Source organism: Brachypodium distachyon, chromosome 3, assembly GCF_000005505.3.
Source record: "Brachypodium distachyon strain Bd21 chromosome 3, Brachypodium_distachyon_v3.0, whole genome shotgun sequence".
Classification (NCBI taxonomy): domain Eukaryota; kingdom Viridiplantae; phylum Streptophyta; class Magnoliopsida; order Poales; family Poaceae; genus Brachypodium; species Brachypodium distachyon.
Window position 1 is genome coordinate 1464591 of NC_016133.3, and position 25374 is coordinate 1489964.

At 43.1% G+C, this 25374-nt stretch overlaps 2 protein-coding genes across 2 annotated transcripts; both read right to left on the reverse strand.

Annotated features, from left to right (window-relative positions):
• Positions 1-1763: 1763 nt before the first annotated feature.
• Positions 1764-2942, reverse strand: LOC100825721 (BTB/POZ and MATH domain-containing protein 3). The gene has a single exon (XM_003570809.1). It carries the CDS (start codon positions 2940-2942, stop codon positions 1764-1766), a length of 1179 nt encoding a protein of 392 aa, XP_003570857.1.
• Positions 2943-20191: 17249 nt separating this feature from the next.
• On the reverse strand, positions 20192-21247 carry LOC112271908. The gene is made up of 2 exons (XM_024462152.1): positions 20746-21247; positions 20192-20450 (listed from the first exon to the last, which is right to left on the reverse strand). Exons 1-2 carry the CDS (start codon positions 21162-21164, stop codon positions 20405-20407), a joined length of 465 nt encoding a protein of 154 aa, XP_024317920.1. The 5' UTR covers positions 21165-21247; the 3' UTR covers positions 20192-20404.
• Between the last annotated feature and the right edge of the window lie 4127 nt (positions 21248-25374).

Here is a 25374-nt window from a genome sequence, read left to right on the forward strand (position 1 = left end):
GATCGCATTTTCTGGATTTATTCTAGTCTTTAACCGTCGTTGTGCTTTCGGTGGGAGTAACGTACCAGCCAACTACGAGTCGTCTGTGGTGACTTCATCAATCTCAAGAGTACCTGTCAACTACGAGCCGCCTGTGGTAATTTCGTCAATCTCAAGATGATCGGCCGGCGGCTCAGTTTCTCAGAGATGCTCATAGAGGTAGGGTGAGTCTACGTGCGCGTGTGTGTGTGAGTGTTTGCGTCTGTACTGTGTTTCCTAAAAAAAAACTTAACTTGTCACTAATAAAAAAATCATTCGTATGTATTGCTAATCACAATCAATGCAAAGAAATAGAATCCATTTCCACGGTACATCATAAAAATAAGAGCAAATTCCAGTCTCTTTTTTTTTTTTTACCGATTTTGACCCCATACAGTGTATTTTCCTTTTTTTTTGACCCCACCATTTAGCAAAACTTGTGCCACCTATGACACCTATGACCCTATTTAAGATTCGCTCTTTGTGCCACCTACGACCCTATTTTGACCCCATATAGTGGATTTTCCAAAAAAAAATTGACCCCACCATTTAGCAAAACTTGTGAAGTAGGTGTGGCGGCAGGTTCGTCAATACTCTCGCATCTTTCGCTCTTTCCGACCCTTGTCTCCTCACCTTCAGTGCGTGTAATTTGCATTGTTGCATCTTGTTAACTGAGAGTACTTGTAATCTGCATAGTGTACTCAGATTTCGTTTTAGGGATTTTGACAGGTGATGATAATCATTGAAAATCTTGCCGTTTAGTTTCTTTAGTGTTCAGATTTTTACTGTAAAGTTGCTGTTTGTTTCAATAATGTTGTTGTTTTTACAGTAAAGTTGTGTTTTTTCTAGTTTTTCCAATTGATTACTCTATTATTTTTTCTCTTTGGAAATATGTAGATGCGGCAACAGAGATGACGCTGAGGTAAATATTTATCATGATCGTGGGCGCAGGAATCCTGAAGCAGAGATGATTGACAGGGACCGCATCAGTTTTTTTGACATTAAAGAGAGGGTGAATGAGTTGGGATTCAACCAGTCTGATAGTGTGTATTACAATAGATCGAATTGGATTATGTCACAATCCATGCAAAGGATTATGACGCCGGCGTCGGGCCACCCGAGCCTCCACACCGCAGCGACGACGCCACCAGTCCTCCCTTTAGATTGTTTACCGAATCCTAATAATTAATAATCCTAAGGATATGCTATCGCTCATGCGCAAACAACATTACCTTCAGCACTGTTCTTCCATTGTGTTTTACAATCTCATCTTGTCCAAAGATTCGAGAATAATATATTTATTTTTGTTGCAGCTTACACTAGGAACAATTGTTATGTGTCATGGATAAAACAAAATTGAAAGTTGATCCAGATAATTTGCTATGTACGTAGTCCATCAGCTCATTGAATATTCAAGTCGGCTCGACGATAGATGCAACGAGAAACAAACAAGCAGAACATCAGCTGAACAGTACAAGTCGTGAATATATGTGTGGTAACACGATAATGTTGCTATTCGGAGCTAAATGAGGTTTGCAAGGGTAAAGTAGGTTGGCTGAGATAAACAGGGACGATTGCTGGATCAAGTCGCGCTGACACAACTAAATTCTCACTTGCCGTACCCAATCTTAGCAAGAACTAGCAAGGATACTAAAAGAGATTTCAGAGCATGGACAAAAGCAAACAAGCAAGCATACTAGAGATTACTGCACGCATTTCAACATCCAGTACAAATCATGAACATCTCATGAGCTAGAGGTACTAGACGATAAGCTCATTGAGAACTCATTAGGAAGTGCAAACTTGGCGATGAGCTCCTTGAGAACAGAGGGGCTGCAGGTTCTGATCATCTCCTCCAAGCCATCATCCGTGAAAATCTTGAGCAAACGGGTGTGAGATTTGATAAACTCCAAGCACATTTCCTTCAACCAGCGGCACCGCCTACGCTCAGCTACTTCAATGATGTCTGCCATCGTGTCCTCGTCCATAAAACGACCAGCCAACATCTCTTCACAGATCAACCTGAGCTTCTGGAGATCATATGTATCTGCAGCTTTAAGCAACTGCAGCAGCCACGTCACGGGCTTTGGCTCGTTGTCCATGCCGCAGAACACGTCGGTGTAAATGAAGGTAAGAAGGGCACCGAACACATCTGGCTCCATGTCATCTATCTTCAACACAGCATCCCTGGTGCCAGATGAGAGCTTCTCCTTAAAGACGGCAGATCGAGCTGCAAGCACGGAACGGTGCGCAGCGAATTTCTTGTCGCCGACCTCAAAGGTAACGTCCGTGCCCTCCTTGGTCAGGAGGTTGCTGAGATGGCTCTGCAGCATGTCGGGTAGCTGCACCTCCTGCGTGTCAGTTGCCATGTCATCCTCCTCCTCAGCGGTGTCGGCGTCGTCGTCAACGACAAGGACGTCACATAGGATGACAAAGCTATCATCCTTGAAGTGTCTTGATCTTTCCAAAACATCCCTTCTGAAGAATCTGTACTTGCCATTATAATCGTAGTCACAAGAGTCTGGATAGAAGTCACATATTCTGCATCGACGGGTGAAGGGCGGCCGCAACTCGGGCTGGTCAATGAAACTGAAGCGAAAGCGAGCTCTCACGACCCGCTCCTCATCGTCATTAGCCGTACCATCATCATCATCATCATTAAGAGAGGTAAGGAAAATCGAAATAGAGTCCTTAGCAGAGAGACCTTTAGGGTAGTAAATGAGACACCAGCGTTGGCCTCCAACTATGAAAGGACGAGAATGGATGCACCTGCAAGGCCATATGGGATTGTCTTTGATGGGGTTACGAGTGAAGCCCTGTACGACGAGCAAGCGGTAGTCGCTCTTGCCGCCGGCGTCGACGGGCGACTCGGTGTAGGGGTTCAGCTCGCCGTCGACGATGACAGAGAGGCCAGCGAAAGCCATGCTCACTGGATCTGCAGTGTGACACATAACATAGACATTTGTCAATGTGTGTAACAAGACAACGTACAGCCGTGTCTCAGTAAGTGGATCTGTGTGTCAAGAAGCATGTGTCAGCGTTAATTTGTTGAACGGAAATCGTACTAGCTGGTACATGCAGTAGACGAACGGATGCATCGCTTAAATTGCTGAACGGAAATCGTACTAGCTGGTACATGCAGTGCAGTGCGTTCGTGGCGCAGTTTCGTCTCCTCGAGGTCTATATAAGCGGGCCACGTGTCCCGGCTTCGCCCAAGGCCCAGCGTTCAACAAAGATTTGGGCCTTGTTCGGTCAGCCCATGAACGCACCCCGGCCGCTTTGCGGGCCGCCATTTTTTACCCCCAAATTCCATTTCTTTTTACCAATAATTTTTCATTTTTTTTGACTCCATTTAGCAAAATTTGTGCCACCTATGACCCTATTTAAGATTTTTGCTCTAATCGCATTTTTGACTCCATTTAGCAAAACGGAAATCGTACTAGTACATGCAGTGCAGTGCGTTCGGAGGTGTTCATAGGGGTAGAGTGAGTGTACGTGCGTGTGTGTGTGAGTGCTTGCGTCTGTACCGTGTTTCCTAAAAAAAACTTAACTTGTTACTAATAAAAAAATTATAACGTTTACAATCTAGGCTCTTCCTTAGATCGTACGTATTGCTAATCACAATCAGTGCAAAGAAATAGAATCCACTTCCACGGTACATCATAAAAATTAGAGCGAATTCCATTTTTTACCCCCAAATTCCACTCTCTTTTTTTTTTACCGATTTTGACCCCATATAGTGGATTTTTCCCTTTTTTTTTACCCCACCATTTAGCAAAACTTGTGCCACCTATAACCCTATTTAAGATTTTTGCCCTAATTAATCCCATCCGGTCTGACAGACGGAGCCCACATTTCAAGCCTACGTGGCATGCCACATCAGAGGCGCATTTCTCAAGTGCGCTTCCTCCGTTGCTGCCGAGCCGAGCCGGTCGAACCAGCCGAACCGGGGTGCACCACGGCACCTGACCGGATAGGCAAACCCAGCCATGACCTCAGTCATTTCTCACGTTCCCGGACGCACGGAGTCTTCCTTTTTCTCCCTCAATCAGTTCTCGCATATCTCGGAAATGCCCGATCTATCCTCTCATGATCAACAGGCACGAGGCCAAAGGGCGAACAGCAAGCGGCGAGGTGAATATTTCCTCTCGTGATCTCTGGCGATCACCGGTGAAGTAGGTGGCGGAGGGTTCATCAATACTCTCGCATCCTTTCGCTCTTTCCGTCCCCTCTTGTCTCCCTCCCCCCCACACCCCCACCCCCCCCCACCCCCACCCCTTCAGTCCGTGTAATTTGCATTGTTGCATCTTGTTAACTGAGAGAGTACTTGTAATTTGCATAGTGTACTCAGATTTCGTTTTAGGGATTTTGACAGGTGATGATAATCATTGAAAATCTTGCCGTTTAGTTTCTTTAGTGTTCAGATTTTTACAGTAAATTTTATTTCTGTTTGTTTCAATAATGTTGCTGTTTTTACAGTAAAGTTGTGTTTTTCTAGTTTTTCCAATTGATTACTCTTTTTTTTTCTTTGGAAATATGTACTAGATGGCAATAGAGATGGCGATGAGGTATATATTTGTCATGATCGTGGACGTAGGAATCCTGAAGCAGAGACGATTGACAGGGGACTACATCAGTTTTTTTGACATTAAAGAGAGGGTGAATGAGTTGGGATTCAACCAATCTGACAGTGTGTATTACAATCGATCGAATTGGATCATGTCATAATCCATGCAAAGGAGTACTGATTAATCCTGTGTACATGTCTTTTTAGGTGCCTTGGCCGCTGCAAGTTGGGCCCGTAGAAGCTTCCAGGCAACTAATTAAGCTCGATCAGTGGTCAAGGGCTGATCAAGGCGTCGAAAGATACATAAACTGACTCTGCATTACAATTACGCGTGGTCGGTATCGATCACCAGGCCTATCTTTGCACGTGTGAGGCCTTTGCCGTTGACGGACGTCCGCGCGGACGTCCCCTCACGTCAGCTCGTGCAGCCAGCTTATTAGGTGCCTGGTGCCGTGCCCTATATATTGTCCATTTTCTCTGCTCTACTGTTTGATATGTACTAATTGCTAGCCTCCAGTATATACGATTCATACAGTTATACACTTATATTGCATGGACCAGCAGCCTGCATCACGCTCAGCGGTCAAAGGCCATTTCCCATGGACGCTGTTGGCAGGGCTGGGCTTCATCACCTTAAACTCCGCCATGGCCGTCTACCGCCGCTCCAAGGACGACCAGGCGACCGTCGTCTTCGTGGCCATCTCCTACCTGCACCTGGTGCCGCTCTGCTGCTGCGTCTGGCTCCACGACAGGGCGGCCGTGGGGTCGGCGTCCAGGGACAGGCTCAGGGACGCCATCTGGGTGCTCACCACGCTGCTCACCTTCTGTTTCGCCTACATGGTGATCCGCAGCAGCACGGCGGCGGCTGGCCTGCTCACACTCCCCGTCGCGATGCTCGTCTGGGTCACGGCCATCGCCACCGGGATTGGGGCTTCCTCCGCCTACTTCCACCGCAGGGAAAGCAGGTATATACTAAGCTAATTACAGATATCTACTTGCAAACATTCTTCGTTCAACACGTTATTCTGCAATGGCCGGCTTCTTAATTAGTTAACCCTCGATCACTCCCGGTGGCGTACGTACCTACGATGATCGAGCTTAAGTTAATCATCATGCAATCATGCATGTGTTTGTAGTGTTTGACTATTATCTAGCTACTACTCTCTCTCTCTCTCTCTCTCTCTCTCTCTCTCTCTTTACGGTCCACTTTTTATTACTTTGTCAAATTGAGTCCAACTGCGATTTGACGTTTTCTTTTTCTTCCTCTGTTGCTGTTTTGCAGGGTCAACCAACCGCTCGGTGAAATTATGCTGCCTCCCGTGTAGCTAGCTAGCTACTAGCCCGATTTTGTATCAATCAATTGTACTACTAGCTAGATTATGCATTTTGTTCTACGTACTATGCATTTTCTGCAAGCTAGGTTAAGTTTATGTAACAATCTGCCGTTGTCGATCGATCGTTTGCTTGCAATAAAGTGTTGTTTGTGTGATCATGTGCTCAAGGATCAACTTATCCTTATATTGATTTCTTGTATTTTTGGATGGGGTAGTAACAAAATAATGATGATATTAAAACGTTATTCAAATGTTAACAATTTAGTATGGTTATCCGGAAATATGGTTGTTTGCATCCGAGGACGCAGAGGCCTTGAGATTGTGCCTTTCTTCTCGGGAAAAAAAAGAGTAGGCCCACTACCAAAACATCATTACTTTTTTGGCGATTAGCCACAACATCAGCATCTACATTCCAAAGACCAGTTCTTTGCGATCTCAACATGCAAACATAACCGTACACAGTCAAACTTGATCAGACTAGTGATACCAAGCAAAGAGAACGCTACATTAAAGGAAGATATGAGGATATCTTTACATGAAATCCCTTGTGGGTCATGGACTCATGGTAAGGCGACCTTCCACCTTCGTTGGGAGCCAACAAGATCGAAGACAGAGGCTCCAAATCCCCAATCTCCCTCCCAGGATTTGGGTGGAGCATAAGTGTGGTCTTCACTCTCGATATAGAACGAAATAACTCACGCTCTGAGCTGCAAGTTCCGGCCGGTCAGGGTTCGCCATTTGGCGATCAACTTTAATTCTTTAATTTGGAAGAAGTTTTTGTCCCCCCAGTCAATCTCATTTCATCAAAACTTGTGCTCCTGCTTTTATCACGGTCCAACATAAAGTTGAAGGCCATATGGAGGTCCTTAATCATGCAGGCAGAACCACTATTGGGATGCTTCTCGCAATGCGGCGGCGGCGAGTGTGGTGGCGTTGCTACTACCAATGGTGCTGGCGTGAAGCATGACGATGAAAATGGGTCGGGCAAGCGACCGAGGAATGTTGATGATCCTAGTACGGGACCTTGTTAGGGTCTTTCTCGGGGTTCGTTTCCTTTCGACTTTTTCGACTTTGGAAAACTGAGCTATCAAAATTGCTACTCGGTGTCTCTTCGACGAGTTCTGAGATGATACGAGGGCAATATACTAGCAGGAATTTGTTTTTTCCTAACTTGTTGTAATTTTGAGTTGTAACAATTGAGATATGTTCGTTATTTGCGACTTCAATGATACTATTTAATGCAGCGGCCGGGTAAATGCCCTCCTTTAATTTAAAAGAAAAGATAATGGTCCAAAATATCCTCTCGTCAATCGTTCCTACATCAGGCGCCGTTTTATTAATGAACTAAAGTTAAACGCCCCTGTTGCTTCTTCTGGTTAGAACACTATTGATACTTCCCTTGCTTGCCCACGAATCCACACGTACGCGCGGTTCATAACTTGAGATACGACCAGCCAAGTTTCAAAAGGAAACATTACGTACTAGTGATCCATGCATTATCTGTGTCAGAATATGTTTTTCCAACTCCAAGACTTTTAGAGGCACTTCTTTATGCGTCTGGGCACTTTTGCCTTTCAGACATGTAAATAGACGACAAAGTTGAATGTTGGATGATTTCAGCTTCTTGGGTTGCACGTCGTGACAAAGTAAGCTTTTGATTCCCAACCTAGATCATGTCACGTTCGTTTCTTCTTTTCAAAAGGAGGTTCCTTAACTGTTGTTTTCCTACGACACACACACACACACACACACACAACAAGTGGCAGTTCAAGATCGAGCCATGTCCTGAAATGTGCGACTGGTTCGCTGTACCGTTTTTTCTTATTTTTTCCACCTTTGATTAATCAATCATAGGCATGTAAGCCGTCATATTTAGCGGCCGGATCTTTGGGTCATGCACATATTTGCGGCCGGGCCAAATAAGTATGTTGGGAGGAATGGAAATATCGGTCAAATTTCCCATATGACTCTCTGCAGCGATGCCATCGCCTGCCATTGACGCTGCCTCCGGTCATCCAGCTGTGGCTGAGGGAAGAATATCAGACAAGACGTACGACAAGAAGAACTCCTGAACAGCAAAGAACTGCATGCCTCCAGTCATCCAGCGCTATTTTAGTCTTGTCTGTACGTGTGTCTGCTGTCTACTCCTAGGAAGAAGAAAAAGACGGCGGGCCCACTAGTTGCTTGTTGAACCCGGCCTGTGATTTATCCGAACGGAATATATATATTAGTAACGGGCCGTCTGCCCGTCACTACGACCTGTGACTGATGTGTACCACATCAGTGGCGGGCATCCCACCCGTTACTGATGTTAAACACATCAGTGGCGGGCAGCAGGTGAGCAACCGACACTGATATGAGTTTTGTCAAAATGAAAAAAAAGCAGGTCACAAGCCCGCATCTTCTATTCAATAATCACTAATCAAACAAATTAATCTAATAAAACAACAAATCCGTCTGCGTACAATCACAATACAATCTAAAACAACAAATCACAATACAATCTAAATCAGCAAATCACTGGAACCCGTGGCTTTGGCAGCTCATCTCCACAGCGGCTGCGGGAACCGGCGGGCTTCGTCTCCTCAGCGGCGGCGCCCTCGGCGACTGCAGTAGGAGGGGAGAGAGTGAGAGGGAGAGATCGAGAGAAGGGAGCGAGGGAGAGAGATATACCTTAACCCGCGAGTTTACTGACGACGAGCTCCTCCTCTCCACCGGCGGTTGGTGGCCACCATCTGAGAGAGAGAGAGAGAGAGAGTGAGGGAGAGAACAGAGGGGCAAGGGAGAGCAGAGAGTGGGGAGAACGTACCTGCGGTGTGCAGCAGCGATTTGGTCGCCAGATCCGGCGACGAGCGGACGGGAGGCTGCGGCCGCGCCCTCTCCGCGGCGGCGGCGGCAGGACCCGAGGCGGCGCCCTATCCCTCGGGATGGAGGCATGCACAGAAGAGAGAAGAGAGGGAGGAGGGAGAAGGAGAGGCAGAGATGGATCCGGCGGCGGCGGCCCGACGGGGCGCGGTCATGGGAGACCGGATCCGCCACCTTAGGTTCGGGGAGGAAGCTGGGGAGGGACGTAGGAGTCGTGGCCGGCTGGATGGAGAGAGGGAGATGGAGGAGGTCAGGAGGGAGGGAGGCAGAGAGAAGAGCTCGTGGGAGAGAAAGAGAAATAGAAGAGATAAGGAGGAGGAGGCGGCGACTGGGTAGAGAGAGAGGAGGTGTGCTGGGATTAGGGTTAGGGGAAGTTTTTATAGGCCAAAGACTGGGTTGGGCCTCAATCGGGTTGGTCGGGCCTAGAAAACGCATCAGTGGCGGGCTTAACTTTTAAAACCGTCACTCATGAGGCCAAACATGTTTTTTTTTTGTTTTTTTATATTCCGTATAATACAAATTATTTTCCATAACTAAGTTGGTCAATAAATTATGAATATGGTCTACATTCTTTGAAGATTTGGTAGGTTTCATTTTAAACCGTATTAATTATAGTTGTTTCACACAAAATATCTCACCTTTTGCATTTCGAAAATGGGACATCATTGACATGCATAACCAAACATTTGTAAACCTCTTTGGTAATATTGTTTTTCATCAAAAGATGCACCTTTGTTCAAAAAATAGATACATTATCATGAAATGTGGCATAGAAATGGACAAAACTTTGGCCATTTGGCCTAAAACATCAAGCTCAACCATGGAATATAAAAAAATTGCACTACATATGTCATTTTTCAAATGTTACCATATGATATTATTATTCCACGTTAAGCAAGAAAAAATAAGACTTCAGCAAAAAGAATCATATTTTTCTGATTTTTTTTACGAATTAGTTATGATTTTTTCAATCTCCAAAGCACAAAGGACTCCAGGTGTCATCAGTGACGGGCCTAGATGCAAAGCCCGCCACTGATATGTATTTTTATGATTTTGCAATTTTTAATATTTGGCCATTAGTGGCGGGCTTTCCGGTCCGTCACTGATGAGACCCCTCATCAGTGACGGGCGTACCGCCCCTGCCACTGATGAGAGGTCATCAGTGACGGGTTTTGTGCGCCCGGGGTCATCAGTGACGGACAGGAAAGGCGGGCAGGAAAGGCCCGTCACTGATGACTCGTCACTTATGTTGTGTTTTGTAGTACTGACTTGTCTTTTTTTTTACGGGTTAAGGCAGGTGCTCTTCCGATTCATTAAAGAAGATGAAAAAGCCAGTCCTTTACAAAAGAAAGCAAGAAACGGTGCTAAATCACGAGGCAAAAGAAGAAGACAGAAAACTCCGGTGCTATCAAAAGAGCAGCCCGGATATACAGGAACAAAATCACAAACCCCTCGCGAAACGAAAATTCTCCAACTCCCCTTCGATGATCTCTTTTAGCATCGTGTGTTTGCCTCTTTCCCCTGAAAAACTCACCGATTTCGTTCTTTCCACAAATTCCACACCACATAGGCTCCTAGAGTCACCGCAATTTTGTGCTCCGGCGATCGAACACCAAGAGACAGCTTCTTCCACCACCGCTGGAACCGAATTAGCAACCAGTTATTACTTGTCTCAAATTTGCACAAATACGGATGCATCTATGTAGTAAAGACATGTAATATTTCGACAAATAATTCTGGCCGGACAGAGTAGTTGAGAGATCTTCTAATTCGTACAGCGTGGAAAAGAGTAGTTGAGGGATCAAATTTTGCTAATGATAGATTGACTTTAGCTCGGAAAGGAGTAGAATGTTCCAAGCGATCGAGGTCGGATATGCGGCGCTCATGGAACCCCACCACCTTTTGTACTAGATTGTTTTGCAAGAAACTAAAAGGTTTCTTGGGTGTACGTGTTGGTAATTAATTGTCGAGTTAATTGTCGCAGAGCGCGTGGGGGTGGGGGGGGGGTGGGGGTCATCGGAGCAAGTTATTAATTCTTGGGTGAAGACAGGAAGCACGAGCTGGAGGTTTTCCGCAACAAAAACGTGCTAATAAAACAATTGGTAGTACTGTATCATCGATCAGCAGCACGTTGCTAATTAGCTAGCTGATTCATTAGTAATTCCAAGTCGAGCAAGTATAGCTTAGTTCCGTGCGCGGTCGAGGGCGCCGGCCGGCCATGCATATGCCGCTGCGAAGTACTGGCAGTAGCTCTTTTTCGGTTCAAGGCCTACGCGTATTTTTATGTCGATGTCTTAACTGATGCGTAACATGAGTTTTATATCCTTAGAATCTTTAGATGTTCTATTTTTCAATGGTACAGTTTTTGCAACATAAAACTTGTTTGCGGATTAAAAAAACTTACATTATTTTGATCAAATTAGCAATCTAAGGATACATGTGGGCTCTATATACCGGATTTAAATGAGGAAGTATTCCACCCATTCTAGCTATGATGTATATAATTTTGTTGACCGTCGAACTTTAGAAGCAAATTCTAGACAGTATATATGGAATTCCGTCGATGGATTATAGGTTGATTAATTACTCCACATGTTCATATGTTGGTAAAAAGGTTAATTTCTTCCCTAGGCAAGCGAGCTAGTACGCTTCTATATATTCTTAGCAACACTTGGCCTAGCTTATTGGGTAAAGTGAACCCATGGTCTCCTGTTGTACTAGCTAGCTCAAACCCACGACCTGCATATAAAGCCAAATCAATCTACTAATCGTATGTGTAATCTTAGTACGGCGCGGAAAAAGCCAGTGCATGGTTGAATTAACTTTGCTAATCATAAACTGATTTGATAGCTCGGAAAAGGATGCATGGGAATGGAAGAGTGGAATGTTCCAAGCGTTGCGGTCGGGCCAAGTGGCCGGACGCACTACCGTGTTCTGGAAGAAAACGATGTAACAGGCCAACACGTACACGTATATTGATGTAGTTGAGTTTGGAAAAATTTCACACTTCTTTTGTGCTGTATAGAATTTTTTTTGAGGGTTTTTTGTGCTGTATAGATCTCCAGTACAACCAAGTTTTATTGCAAGTAAAAGAAATAAACTCTGATCAACTTTTGCATTTTATATTTGGGAACGGAGTATGTTGCAATCAGAACGCAAGCAATCCCAAATGTTGCTGCCGCATGCAGTGCGCCGGCCAACTTTCGAAAGGAAGGTCGACCTTAGTTTCCATCCAGGGCTGGATGGATTACCCAAAGTCCCAATGGTTCACATACACAATATCAATCGAAAGAAATGGAACTTCAAGATACTCGTTTATGTCCATCAAGATGAAAAGTTTGACAAGTTTCATGTAGCCATACATAGAACGTACGTTTTTTTTTTTTTTGAGAGGAATATAGAAACGTACGTGTTCCATTGCCTATAACATCATATCATTCCGGCTGTTACGTGAGATTGCGTCGGTGATTCATATATGAGCACGTACGGTGTTTGGTCACCTACCTACTTGCCTGCATAGGAGTTTTTTTTTTTTTTTTTTTGAGGGGAACCTGGTGGATATGCTTTGCTTGCACAGAAATATATGGGCCGGGCGAAACTGTACTGTGCCCCGCGAGCAGAAAAGCCCACGACTCATTTATCTGCTGGGCCGCACCGTGTCGATTTTACGGTTATACAGCTCGGCCTCGAAACTGGCCCAGGACAGTGCAAGCGACGGATCGCCCGGCCCATACATCTGAACCAGGACTCGTCGCCATGGGCGGATCGACCCCCCGGCCCATATACTTGGGGTCAGGGATGTCTTCCACGCGGTGAACCATGGGCCGAGCCCAATTCAATCGTGGCGGGCCAAAACCTCATTTGTGCTTATACGAATCCATACTAACTCGTTCTTTTTCTTTGTTCTCAAAAAAAAAAAAAACTGGTTCAACCTCATTTGATGCCCACATCAAAACCCATACCCAAAAATAATTTCCACGTGGATGCATGTATCAAGCTTCAGTTGATCGGATTAGTACGAACTGCGAGCTAGGAACGCCGCGCGACGCCTCGTCCTTCCTTTACTTGGGTCAGGAGTTACGGTAATTAAGATCTCAGCTAATAATCTTAACTTTAACTGGAGTTCGTTAGCTCTAAGTGGGATCGACGAAAATGCATCTTTATCTTCCACATTCCCAGTGAGTTCTCGCAAATTTAATTTTTTTTATCGATGTTGCAATTGCCTAACGCGTAACAATGTTCTACTCCCTGCGTTACATAATTTTTGTTGTGGTTTTAGTTCAAATTTGGAGTATTTGTGATTACAAATAAGAAAAATAATTGGAGAAATCAAGACATTAATTTCTAGGTCCTTTCTCGCGGGAAAAAAAAGGTTATTCTGTAATAAATTTTTTTACTCCAACCTTGAGTAATTTTCTTTTCCACACCATGGAAATTTGATTTTATCAGGCTACATTGGCCTGAAATTTAGAGGGGTGTCAATATTTACCACGACATAATTATGATTAATTTTTAACATAATAATTCTTAATTATTATTACTCCCTCCGATCCATATTACTTGTCTCAAATTTGCCTAAATATGGATGTGTTTGTGTTTAAAAAATGTCTAGATACATATAATATTTCGACAATATGTGTCGGAGTAAGTATTATTTTCTTCTGATTTTACCTCTCTTAGGACTTACTCCTAGCTAGCTGATGTAATGAAACGTCATGCATGCATCAGCGGCGCTGTGAGATATATATATATATATATATATATATATATATATATATATATATATATATATATATATATATATATATATATATATATATATATATATATATATATATATATATATGCGCTCTTAGTTTAGCATCAGGTTTGGATGGTACTTACGCCCTAAGTGATCACTCTATTATCACAAAGCGATCTGCACATATATCTAATGGGCCGGAGTGTACGTACGACAGTATTATTATTCTTCAGATTCACCTCCGGCCAGTAATCCAGCTTGCACGTGCACCCCAACGCCCTGATCTATACGTTCCAAAAAGTTTCTGTGCATCTGAGTATCTTCTTTGTGTACATACTATATAGTATATGTATGTATTCAGGGCCGAATCATTTCGAAAAGGTAACTGAATCCCTAGCTATAAATACATACTCAAAGGTATATTTCACATGCATGAGCCCGGCCGGCGCGCCGTTATGGATTTGTCCATGTCGCTGCTTTAATTTGCGGCTTTGGTCGGACAAGGCGAACTTTCGACATTGGAATCTTCTCTCTGATCCGACCAACAATTAATGGAGACAAGGTAATCACTCGTCAGTACTATACGCGTTCAAGTGCTCCAAAGTTTAAACTTTTCTTCCGACTAGCAGAATTGCCGTGCGCTGCCACGGTAGGAAGCCACCTTTTCTTTTTTCTCTTTTTATTTTTCTCTTGGGCCAGCTTCCCTGAAAATGCCCAGCCCATGCCTGCACGAGCGCTCGTGCCCGTCTTCATCCTAGCGCCAAAAGCAGCACACATGTGCGGCGGCCGCCGCACTCTCCGCCCTCGACGACGTCTCCTCGACCCGCAACCCGTCCAGGTGTTCTGAACCGTATCCCATGACCTTTTCCTTTCCTTTCTTTTCCCCTCAATCATCCCCCACAATCACGGCTGATGCTTTACCGCGTGTTGTCGTAGCGGCTTCCGTTGGCCCAGATCAACACGCCGGGGATGAGGGCTGAAAGAACGAACATGTTCCCATGCTGGGCGTCTGGAGCGAACCAATGAGTGGTTTGCGTGTGGGCGGACGAGGTGGGTCTCGGGAGCTTGACAAAAAAAAGGGAGAAATAAGGTGGAACGATCCGTATTTTTTACATTGGTATATATAGATATAGATAAATTCGGTGCAATCGTAGGGATCCATAAATTTTATGGAAAGTTTGACGGACGACGATGAAGAAAACGGTTCATATTTTTTATATAGTTACAGATAAACGGAAAATCTGTCGTCACATCCAGATCCACGGATCCATCCGCGCTTTGAAACTTCAAATGAGAGAGGGGCCAGTGGTAAGGCCTACTCGTACGACCTAGGCCCAACTGTGGTCCTCCCGATCGATAGCGCAGTCCAAAACGCGGAATCGTAAAACCCAGAGTCGGCGTGCATATCCTGCTCCTGTATTGTGCGGAAGTCCGGTTCGGAGTCCGTCCGGTGGGCAACCGGAAGTCCGATTTGGAGTCGGCCTCGCCAGCATGCACTGTATTCATGTGTGATTAATTCAGCCTACAAACTTAATTAGGATATGAAGCAAAGCATCCATCATACTGAAACATGGGCTGCCTCTCTTTGCCAGCCAGAATTATACATACACGGTGCTCCCGTCTATATTAAATTATATTAAGTGACTCAAATTTGCTCAAATATGAATATATGTATGTCTAAAAAATTAATAGCCGGTACAGTCAAATTAATATGAGATGCATGCATGCATGATCCATTAATTGGAGGGGGTCGGAACCTAATTAATTAAGCACGGACGGTGGCTTTAACTAATTCCTTTGGCTCCTGGCTAGCTTACGTACGTGCTTCGCGCAACAGCTGAATATAGTACTGTAGCACTTCGATCTCTGCATGTGCATGCCCGACTCGCCCTTTTTAATTTTTTAGCTGCTCGAGCTCGGGTGCATGCATGTATCAATCTCGTCGTCAGTAGTTGGTCGTACGAAACGTTAGATACATTAGCAGGTGTGTCCGCGCGTTACTACGGGTCAACAAAATCACAAACTATTTATTTTTATTTTTTGTGTAGTCAACTCATGGCGTTGTTGAGGTTGGCACATTTTAACGAAATTAATCTACGGTGACGACGACCGTACCATCACCACCAACTCCAATTTAATAAATAGTAATAGATACTATAAAGGAACGCCGCGCGAAGGTTCGTGTCCGTCCTTGTAAAGTTGGAAAAATTGTTATGAAAAGCTCTCTCACCTAGGTTTGGCTATAGCTAGCTCTCACACGTCGAAAATATTTATCTTCCTCGGCTGCTTCACGTCACAGTAGCAAACCTAGAGCAGAATGCCATTGAGTTCGATCAACTCCATTGGATTCAATGTAACCTTAATTATACTTACTCCGTCTCATATAAAATGATTTTTTTTAAACTAATCATATTAATTAAGTAACTCAAATTTGTCTACATATGAATGTATTTATATACTAAAAGGTAAATATATACTAATCTAATTAATACGTCTGCATACATGCATGTAACATTTCGGCACTTAATATGAGACAGAGAGGGTAGATACTAATAAGCAATGGTAAATACTAATCTAATTAATGAATGCTTGGGGATCCATTGAGTATACAGCAGCTCCGCCACTGCTTCATGAGCGCACGACACGTAGATGATGCATACAAAATACATTGGAAAAAGCGTGTGACTATTTTTTTAGTTTGGCTGATAGCAAAAGTTCTTAAATCTAAGTTGAAGAATCAAATCCGTTAAATTAAGATACGTGGGTCATTCCGTTCTCTCCTCCCCCATATGATATCGTTGGATTAAGATCTGATAGTCGAGCACGTCAACTGATATCTAACTAAGAATCAGTCAACTCCTCAATAGCAAAACCGTAAGGAAAATATCCTGAATAATATTCTATTTGTGATTAAAATTAAGAAAAATAGTAGGAGAAATCAAAATACATTAAAAATGGGGTCTGTTAATTTGTGGCATGTTGTCCTTGTAATCTTAAAAATAATAAAAATAGTTGGAGAAATAAAAAATATATTGAAAATGGGATCTGTTAATTTGTAGAAAAAGATTAGTCGAATAAACTAAATATTCAACGCTTGTCAAATTTGAACCATTAGCTAGGAGATAAAAGTAGTGAGGTCCACCCACATGACAGGTCAGTATTTTAAGAGTAAGCATCATGTCGGAGAAGCGCATAGACCCATGTTCACCGTCACAGCATTTCCTCCATGTGAGCCGGCTTAATTAAGTGAGAAATAACAAGTCAGTAGCGGGCCTGCAATTTTTTTATGGGATGTGCTCTCGGGGGCGGTGGGATAGACGCCGTTGAGTTGCATGAGGGCCGGCTTTTCTCGTAACATGATAAGCGACGAGCGTTTTTGCCTGTCGTAGTCCATTTGAAAGAGTATTAGTCTATTACTGTCAAATACTCGCTCCATTTCATATTAAGTGTTTCAAATTTGTTCAAGTATGAATATATCTATGCTTACAAAACATCTAGATACATGTAATATTTCGATACTTAATATGAGACGGAGAATATGGGACGGAGGGTATATTAGTCTATTATATTTAGTTTACTATAAATCCATATATCCTACAAAAAATTAATTTCAGTCAGCTACATACTCCGTATATATACAGTATATTAAAAACCATCCCATGAAATCGTAAATATCGATCAGTTAGCGCCAACCCAGGATTCGACGACCAAGTCCGTAGGAGGAAAAAAAAGCCCAATCACCATACAGTCGAGAAGTTGAGAGAAAGAAGCCAAAAGTACTAAAAAAATACCCTAGACCAAAACTTGAATGGTGTAAGTCCCGTCAAAAAGAAAAACTTGAATGGCGTGCCAAAGGGAAATCATGTCGATACGATCTCACAGTTCCCCGCCCGTCTTTTCACATTTTGTTTTGGTTCAAAGAGGTGTAACATTTTCTCCTTAATTTTATTTTGGTATCAAGAAGGGGGAAAGGGCTGGTGCATAGGGACAAAAACACCATGATCAGCTTATAAAGTTGACGAAGCAGATTCTTCCAGGGGTCTGTCCTGGACCATCCTTAAATCCTTAATTATCCATTCTTAATTATTCTACCCGGGAGGGGTGGGAAAAGCTAGTGGTCATATGGCTGATAGCTAATTAACTATGCTTTCATGCTTTGCCTTCAGGCTTCAGCCTTGCATGAAAGGAGGGAATCTTAGAGGACAGCAAACCAAAACCAACTCTGTGGTCGTGCTAGGCACACTCCATATCCATGGCATTGTCCTCACGTGATCATGGCAGTGGTCTTACGTCTCTACCTCTCTCAATTAACTTGCATGTGGGTAAAATAAGAGATATTATGAAGTTCATAGAAAAACACTATTTAAAAAGTTTGATGTCTCTCTTCATCCTCGAAGTTTTTTTTAAGGAAAAAGGCAAGAGCTTTGCCGTTCATTAAAGGACGAGAAAAGTACAGCTAACATTGGTTATTAGAGTCAAGGTCAGTAAGAAAACCCCATACAAAGAAATAGCAACTACTCGCTATCAAAAATTACCACATGCGACCTTTGCATAGTGGCCCTCTTAAATAAATTAAACTCCTCGTGAATCATAAGGGCCACTTCTTCGGTTTCCAGATTTTGTTATGGCCGGCTACCAGTACTGTGTGCTTGCATGTTATATCTGTCACTAATTAATAACCAAGGTTTTGTGATCATTTGAAAGCTGATCAATCAGACCAATTAAGAGACTGACGATGAGCTATAGCAGAACAAAATGCAAGCACACAGGAAAACACGTCTCAGGAGAACCTGCCGTTTTATATTGGTCGATCGGTTGAGATGCGCGTCTACGTACGTACGAATGGAACCTGCCGCTTTCCATGCATGTCACACACTGCAGAGAGATATTGGAGTACTATACACTTAATTTTTACAGTTTCAGGAAGGCCTGCTGGCTACCACGTACGACGCGCTTTCCTCTTGATTATATTAGCATCAGGTACAGCTAGCTACGCTCTCGATATTCTCTCGGTAATCACAATCTTTCCTCTCGATTATATTAGCATCGGGCTAGCTCTAGCTGATGATTCTTCTGCCCTAAGTGGTCGTTCGGTCAATCCTAAAAACAGGAGTGAATTCCATCTTTTACCTCCCAGTTTCAGTTTTGTGACACAATCTACCCCATTTAGGGGAATTTCCACAAATTTATCCCATATATTTAAGCAAACTTGTGACACAAATTACCCCATCTAATGTTTTTCTCTTACATATTGAGTGACAGTAGTTATCTCTAGGGCGTCGTACACGTACATCTGAGTAGCAAAAAGGCGGATGATTCATTGTTCAGATAGAGATTCGTCTACTGGAATCATTAGGTTCTCTTTTTTTCATGCGAAGGGAATCATTAGGTTCTCTGATCTGATACAACCAACAAGGAAAAATCAGCAGCATGCATGCAACCGTTTGCCATACTCCGTACTACATATAACTCCTAATACAAAGGAAAGGAGAAAGCCCTTTTAAGCTTTGGCTTAAAGGGCTGCTTTATCCTCATTCTATACTGCGAGCCAGTCTAGGTTGCATGCACTTCCTCGATTAGTTAACCCAGTGCTACCAAGTACCAAGTACGGAGGAGTCGACGCCATATGAGCCAAATAAAAAAATTGGATGAGATGACCCTTCGTGAAAGGTTGGGGTGGCCGCTTAGGCTTAACCAAAGGTACAAATTACATACTCCTAGCCCAGTACTAACTGTATGTGGCTTATGCAAAACCTTAATGTCCTTCGCGCGCGGAAAGATTCTTCCCGGGACTCATCATTAATTTAGCACTGTACGTACAATTAGTGCTAGAAACGTAATGCTTTTTATGTTACAATTTTCACAAATTTCCTGCCATATTAATTTTTTATGTTGTAATTTTAACAAGTTTCGAACTTTTCTATCTGCAAACAATGCAAGACTTATTAGTATTTCATTTCTTAATCTATTTAATTGGAATTAGTACATGGAACATGCCATTGAGACCATATTAATTTTTTTATTTTGTAATTTTCACAAGTTTCGAACTTATATATGGATTGAATTTGTGATGACAGTTTGTAGCGTTTCTCACAGTGAAACCCTAACTAGATCCACCACTCACTGATCCGAATCCCAAATTAAGCCCAACGTCGTATGTGCGTCTTATTGACCTTCGGACGATGATTCTGATAAATGTGCTACTCCCTCCGTCCCATATTAAGTGACTCAAATTTGTCTAAATATGGATGTATGTATGTACTAAAATGCGTCTAGATACATGTAAAAGAAAGTGACTTAATATGGGACGGAGGGAATACTATACTTGCATTTTGTTCTTCATCGTTAGTCCTATGTTTTGTCCATCGAGCTTCCTTTTTCACCACGGTAACCACAATTTATCAAAAGGTTACCGAATGCAGGGGTAGGTTACCGGGCCATAACTAAAATTATCGTCCAGTAACCAAAACCGCAAATCTGGAGTTTATTAAAGCAGTGAAAACACAGGACCTATATGCACAGAGGAAAGAGGATGCAAACTTGCAGAGACATCAAACTCGATCTCTTTAAGACAGGTCTTTCATGCACACATAATTTTTTTTTTCGGTTACTCGCACGAGCATAATATCAAATAAGTGCTTCAAGGTAATTTATTTACACCATGATTTAAAGTGAACCTAACTATACAGCAGAGAGCGAAGTCGATCTAAAATCGTACAAGTTACAACTCCACTGTCTCACCGAGAGTGGTTTCCGTCTTTTTACATGAACACAGAACAAAATATTCTAAGCACAGTAATTGCACAGAGAGCCAGCTAGCATATGATATGCATGCATCGTCATAACATAGTCCTCGGTTAACCGTGATCCAGAACGAGATTACACCGGTGGCAGCAGCAGAGTTTCATCCGCCGGTTGGTTGACACTGCACAGACAACAGAGAAAACATGGGAAAACAAGATTGCCCTTTATTAACATACATACTGATACGACAATATATACTAGACTTAAGAAAGATATAGACTTAAGAAGTGGGGATATATATGATGGTATATACATTGTTGTTATCTACTCCCTCCGTCCCATATTAATTAAGTGACTTTTTATTACATGTATCTGACGTTTTTTAAGCATAGATACATCCATATTTGAGCAAATTTGAGTCGCTTAATATGGTACAGAGGGAGTAGCAGGTAAGAGCAAATACCAGCAACTAGTACCTGGCTGCTTGCTCGAAGAAGGCAGAGGATGCCCCAATCCCGGTGGCGGCGGCGATGACCCAGACCAGCAGCGCCACAGGGAGCGTGAGGCCAGCCGTGCCCATGACTATGTAGGCGTAGGAGAAGGTGAGTAGCGTGGTGAGAGTCCAGACGGAGGCCTTGAGCCGGTTCCTCCGTGGAGACCCCGGCGCCGCCCTGTTGTAGAACCAGAGGCAGCAGAAGAGCAGCAGGAGGTCCAGGTAGGAGGTGGCCACGAAGGCCACGATGGCCTCGTCGCCCTTGGAGTGGTAGACCGCCATGGCCGAGTTGAAGGTCAGGAACAAGAACAAGGACACAGCAGACGTCCACGAGAAGCCGCCGCCGCCCCCGCCGTTGCCGAGGCTCTCCGAATGATTACCAGCTGCGGAGGACTGCGGCATGGATATATGCAATATCCCCTTTAAATTGGAGCTAGATCCAGAGTAGGGTAGAGCTAGAGAACACTACCTGAAAGACAGAGAGATGTTTGATATGATGATGGGAGATTGATGAGAAGGCGGTGTCCTTATATAACCACGTGAAGGGTTCGCGGGTCATTTGACAGACCGCATTTCTTTTTTGTTCTTCGCTTTTTTGTTCTGTTGTCAAGTAGCTAGGAGTACCCTTTCTAGAGTTACTTTAGCGTTTCACGGAAGAAGCAAGCCTCACGCTAAATCGAGCCAATACTATCACAGTGTGGTAATGCATATATAGCATTAATTGTTTCAAAAGATATTGATCGTCCGCAACTTGTAGCTAGCTAGATAAAATAACATATCAAGTATTGAAAAGGCCAGTCGCAACAGTCATGTGGCGGTCCAAAAGTTTGACCGAACAGAATTTCACTATAGCTAGGCTTCATTTGTCTGGGCGATCTTAATTTATTAGGTAATTCTATATGTTGATGCCTGAGCTAAAATAGATAAACCTAATACATACTACTCTCTCTGAGCCATAAAATCGACCAGCGACACTTGTCATGGATCAGATGAAGTACTATATTAATCAGTTTTGGTCCAAGTGGGAAAAACAAAACGAATAAAATTAAGGACGTTACATAGTGAAGTTCACGGAGTACAATAGCGTGCATGCAATTTGTATCAAGTAGTATGCATCTGATATCACAGCGATAACAGCATGGAGAAAGATTCTTACGACTCAGCTGAATTGGAATAATACCGCTCCCAAAGGCGGAGGCTCCAGCTGAATCTTGGAGGATCTCTCCTCCACTGAGCATACATGCATGACATCGATCCTCACAACTTTTAGCATTGCATGCATTGACATGTTTACATCTTTTTCTCCTTATTCTCCTCTCTTTCTCTAGCCTTTTGTACATGTTTGCTCTTTTCCAAAAGCGTGCAAACTGTGTCGGTTCTGGTTACAATTTTCAAAATCAGAGAGGATACCGATATTTATGGTTACGGTAATTACTAAAAATATCGGTCACTCGGTTACTCTCCCAACAAAATTTAAAAAAAAATTAAATTCAAACTTATACTTTGCACCACATGTCGGCTCGATTCACCAGTCGAAGGCGTTTTTGCACTAAATTGCACCCGCATACCGAGTTTAGATACTACAGTAAATTGAATGCTTTTGCAAGTTAATTGTGTAACAAAGTTTTTGTACGTGCACTAAATTGCACGTGCGTGCCAAGTTTTTGTAACCGCTGCGTTATTGCGTCTTATTTTTTTAATTCTTTGTAGACACAAAACAAATTTAGTTGCGGCAGCCGGATCTCGCAATTTAGCTAATCGTGTACCGAAAGTGTTACCACTATAAGTAGTTATCGGGCAATAACCAAATTAAATGACTGGCCAGTAACCAAAACCCTTTATGTAATGGCACTTCTTGTAAATCGATGCAACTTGGCTTGGCGCTTTAATTTCCTCATCATCACAGCACCAAACTGTCTCACTTTAAAGGGAACACGCCCAACGAACTTGCATGCTTTGGATGCGGGCGGGTGGTACATTTTTTTAACAGTACGTCCAAAAGACTACACTATTTGTTTCATTAGCCCATATAGTCCTGATTAAGGAGTATTAAAGTACTACTACATGGTTTATCTCACTCTCCTGATGTGACACAGAACTAATAATTAATTCAAGTAATTTGCTTGCACGAATCCCGATGCTTCAGTATCCAAAGGCTAGACCTGGCGGCTAACGTGCACTCGTACGCTTTGGGTTGACGATCGAGTCCAGTCAAAGTCATAACTAGCTGCTGGCATAACCTGCCGCTGCGATGAGACGACACGCGGCGGGATGTAAGCCAGACGTTATTAACCTCATAAAGGCTAGTGCACAAAGCATACAATTAGTCGCTGCTTAGTACTCTGTCCGTCCCATTCATAAAAATGTCCTCCATTTAACACGAAAATTTATACTAACTTATATTAATACAAAATGAACGATATTTTTTATAAATCAAAAGAAATATATATAGAGTGTCGTACTCAATTGATGCAAAGACAGGAGGTTATATGTTTTGAAAATAATAAAACTTCATAGAATATATTTTAATTTAATTTATATATTTTTGAGAAAACTGACACCTTGGCCGCACAATGAGTAGTGTTTTGTTTGTTGACGGGGTGAAGAAGGCTAAGTATGCTCTACTTCCGTGACAAAAAAACGGTCAAAAGGTATCTGCGCCCGCACTGCACATATGTATGCTCTGCATGTGACAGTTGGATATTCATTTGACCCTACCCTGACATTGAGCTGCTTGGCTAGCTACTGAACAAGTGGGCCACTTTTTATGTTCATCGATGGATCCTTCGACCGACATGCTACAATGACTAGGCGTGGCAAAAAGCTTTAGAAATGGTCAGATGGATCAAAATTAGTTGATTAAGCAACTGATTAAAGCTAGCAATCATGGACTTGCTCCAGAGCTTTGGAGATCAACCATGCTACATGAGCATGACAAAAAGCTTTGGGGATAGATAAAAAATAGGCGTAGTCATGATTAAGCAACTAATTAATTAAATAAAGCTATAGATTCCAGGCTGTCTAGATTCCAAACGCCAATTAATTTGACTGTTTGGTTCGTTTGGTTCAGGAACTAGGACGCGCGCGCCGTAGCTCTACCTAGCTTTGCTTTTGTAAGTGTGTCCTTCCTGGAAGTTTCCACGTTTTACTCTTCCATTTTTCTGGCTGTTTGGCTGGTTCGGAGAGAATATTTGTATTCCCTCCGTCTCATATCAAGTGATTTAAATTTGTCTAAAAATGAACGTATCTATCTATCTATCTACCTATATATATATATATATATCTATATACTAAAATACGTCTATATATATGTGATATTCCGGCACGTATTGAACATGGGACGGAGGGAGTGTAATGCTCGTTAATTATCTGCCTTACGGGACAAGGACTCGGCTGAGACGCTGGTCGGATTAATTAGCAGGTCTCACTCATCTCCGCGCATCAGTCACAAATTTTCTCACCTCATTAATTCACCGCTAACTCATATATGCATGCGTGTGGCCCTCTCCTGGACGATCGACGCACTACTGTCAGTCTGTGGCTCTGTTAATATACGGTCGGATAGCACGAATTCATTAATGGCATGTTATAAAAAAAATCGATCTAGGAAATATAAATAAAAGCTAAGAACCATAGCATACAAGATTTTGTTAAGCAGAACTGCTATAAGCTCCTTTGAGAACCGGGAAGCTGCAGTCCACGTCGTTGGGCAGATTTTTTTTTTTTTTGAGAGGAACGTCGTTGGGCAGATAAACGAGGGCGTCGCTGTCGTTGCCAAGAGGCCCAAGACCAACTGCAACAATGTCGCAGCCCTCGAAATGAAAGAGAACACGGCCGTAAGGCCCACTCGTTCGTACTGTACTGGGCCACATTGCTGCGGTGCCGGCTTTCCAGGCCTGTGAAAAATAAAGGACTGGGCCTAGTACGAACGGCCCAGAATATGCATGGATTTTTATTCTCTGTTCGTTTTCTTATCGAGAGGCTCTGTTGCGCTCAAAAAAAAAATCGAGAGGCTCTGTTCGTTTATTGATTGTGCCTTCGGGCGTCGTACTGTCTTTTTGTTTATCAGAATGAATCCCTCGGGCGACTCCAAGTCCGATTCCGACTCGGCTTGGCAGTTCAGCTATTGGACCAAAAGATAAGAGAAGCAAGGGACAGGCTATAGGGCCTGACATGGCCGTAAACAGGTGCCTATATTGAATTATCCAATACGGTAGTATACATTCCATATTCCTATTCCCAGAGGTGTGAAAGTGTACACATTTACATGTAGTGTAACTTTTTTGTTAAGAAAAGCTCGACGTTAATCCCAAAAGAATCCAAATTGAGAGAGGCATGGCATGGAGTAAGAGACAGTGCAACAAAGCACTGAGTCTTCTCGTGTATCTAGAGTCTGAGACGGGGCCCGCAATTAAGTGGGTCAGCTAGCTTCCGGTCTCCATAACCGCAGCACGTACATTAAAACGACCGGGAAGACTCGCAGGCTAGCCAATGTACGGCCGGCTGGGTCAAAACTTACAAATTTCTCATGATCAATAGCGATGTGCTGAATGGATCTGACGGCCCTATTAGAAGAAAAATACAAATGGCAGTCCCACAGAAGTATATCATA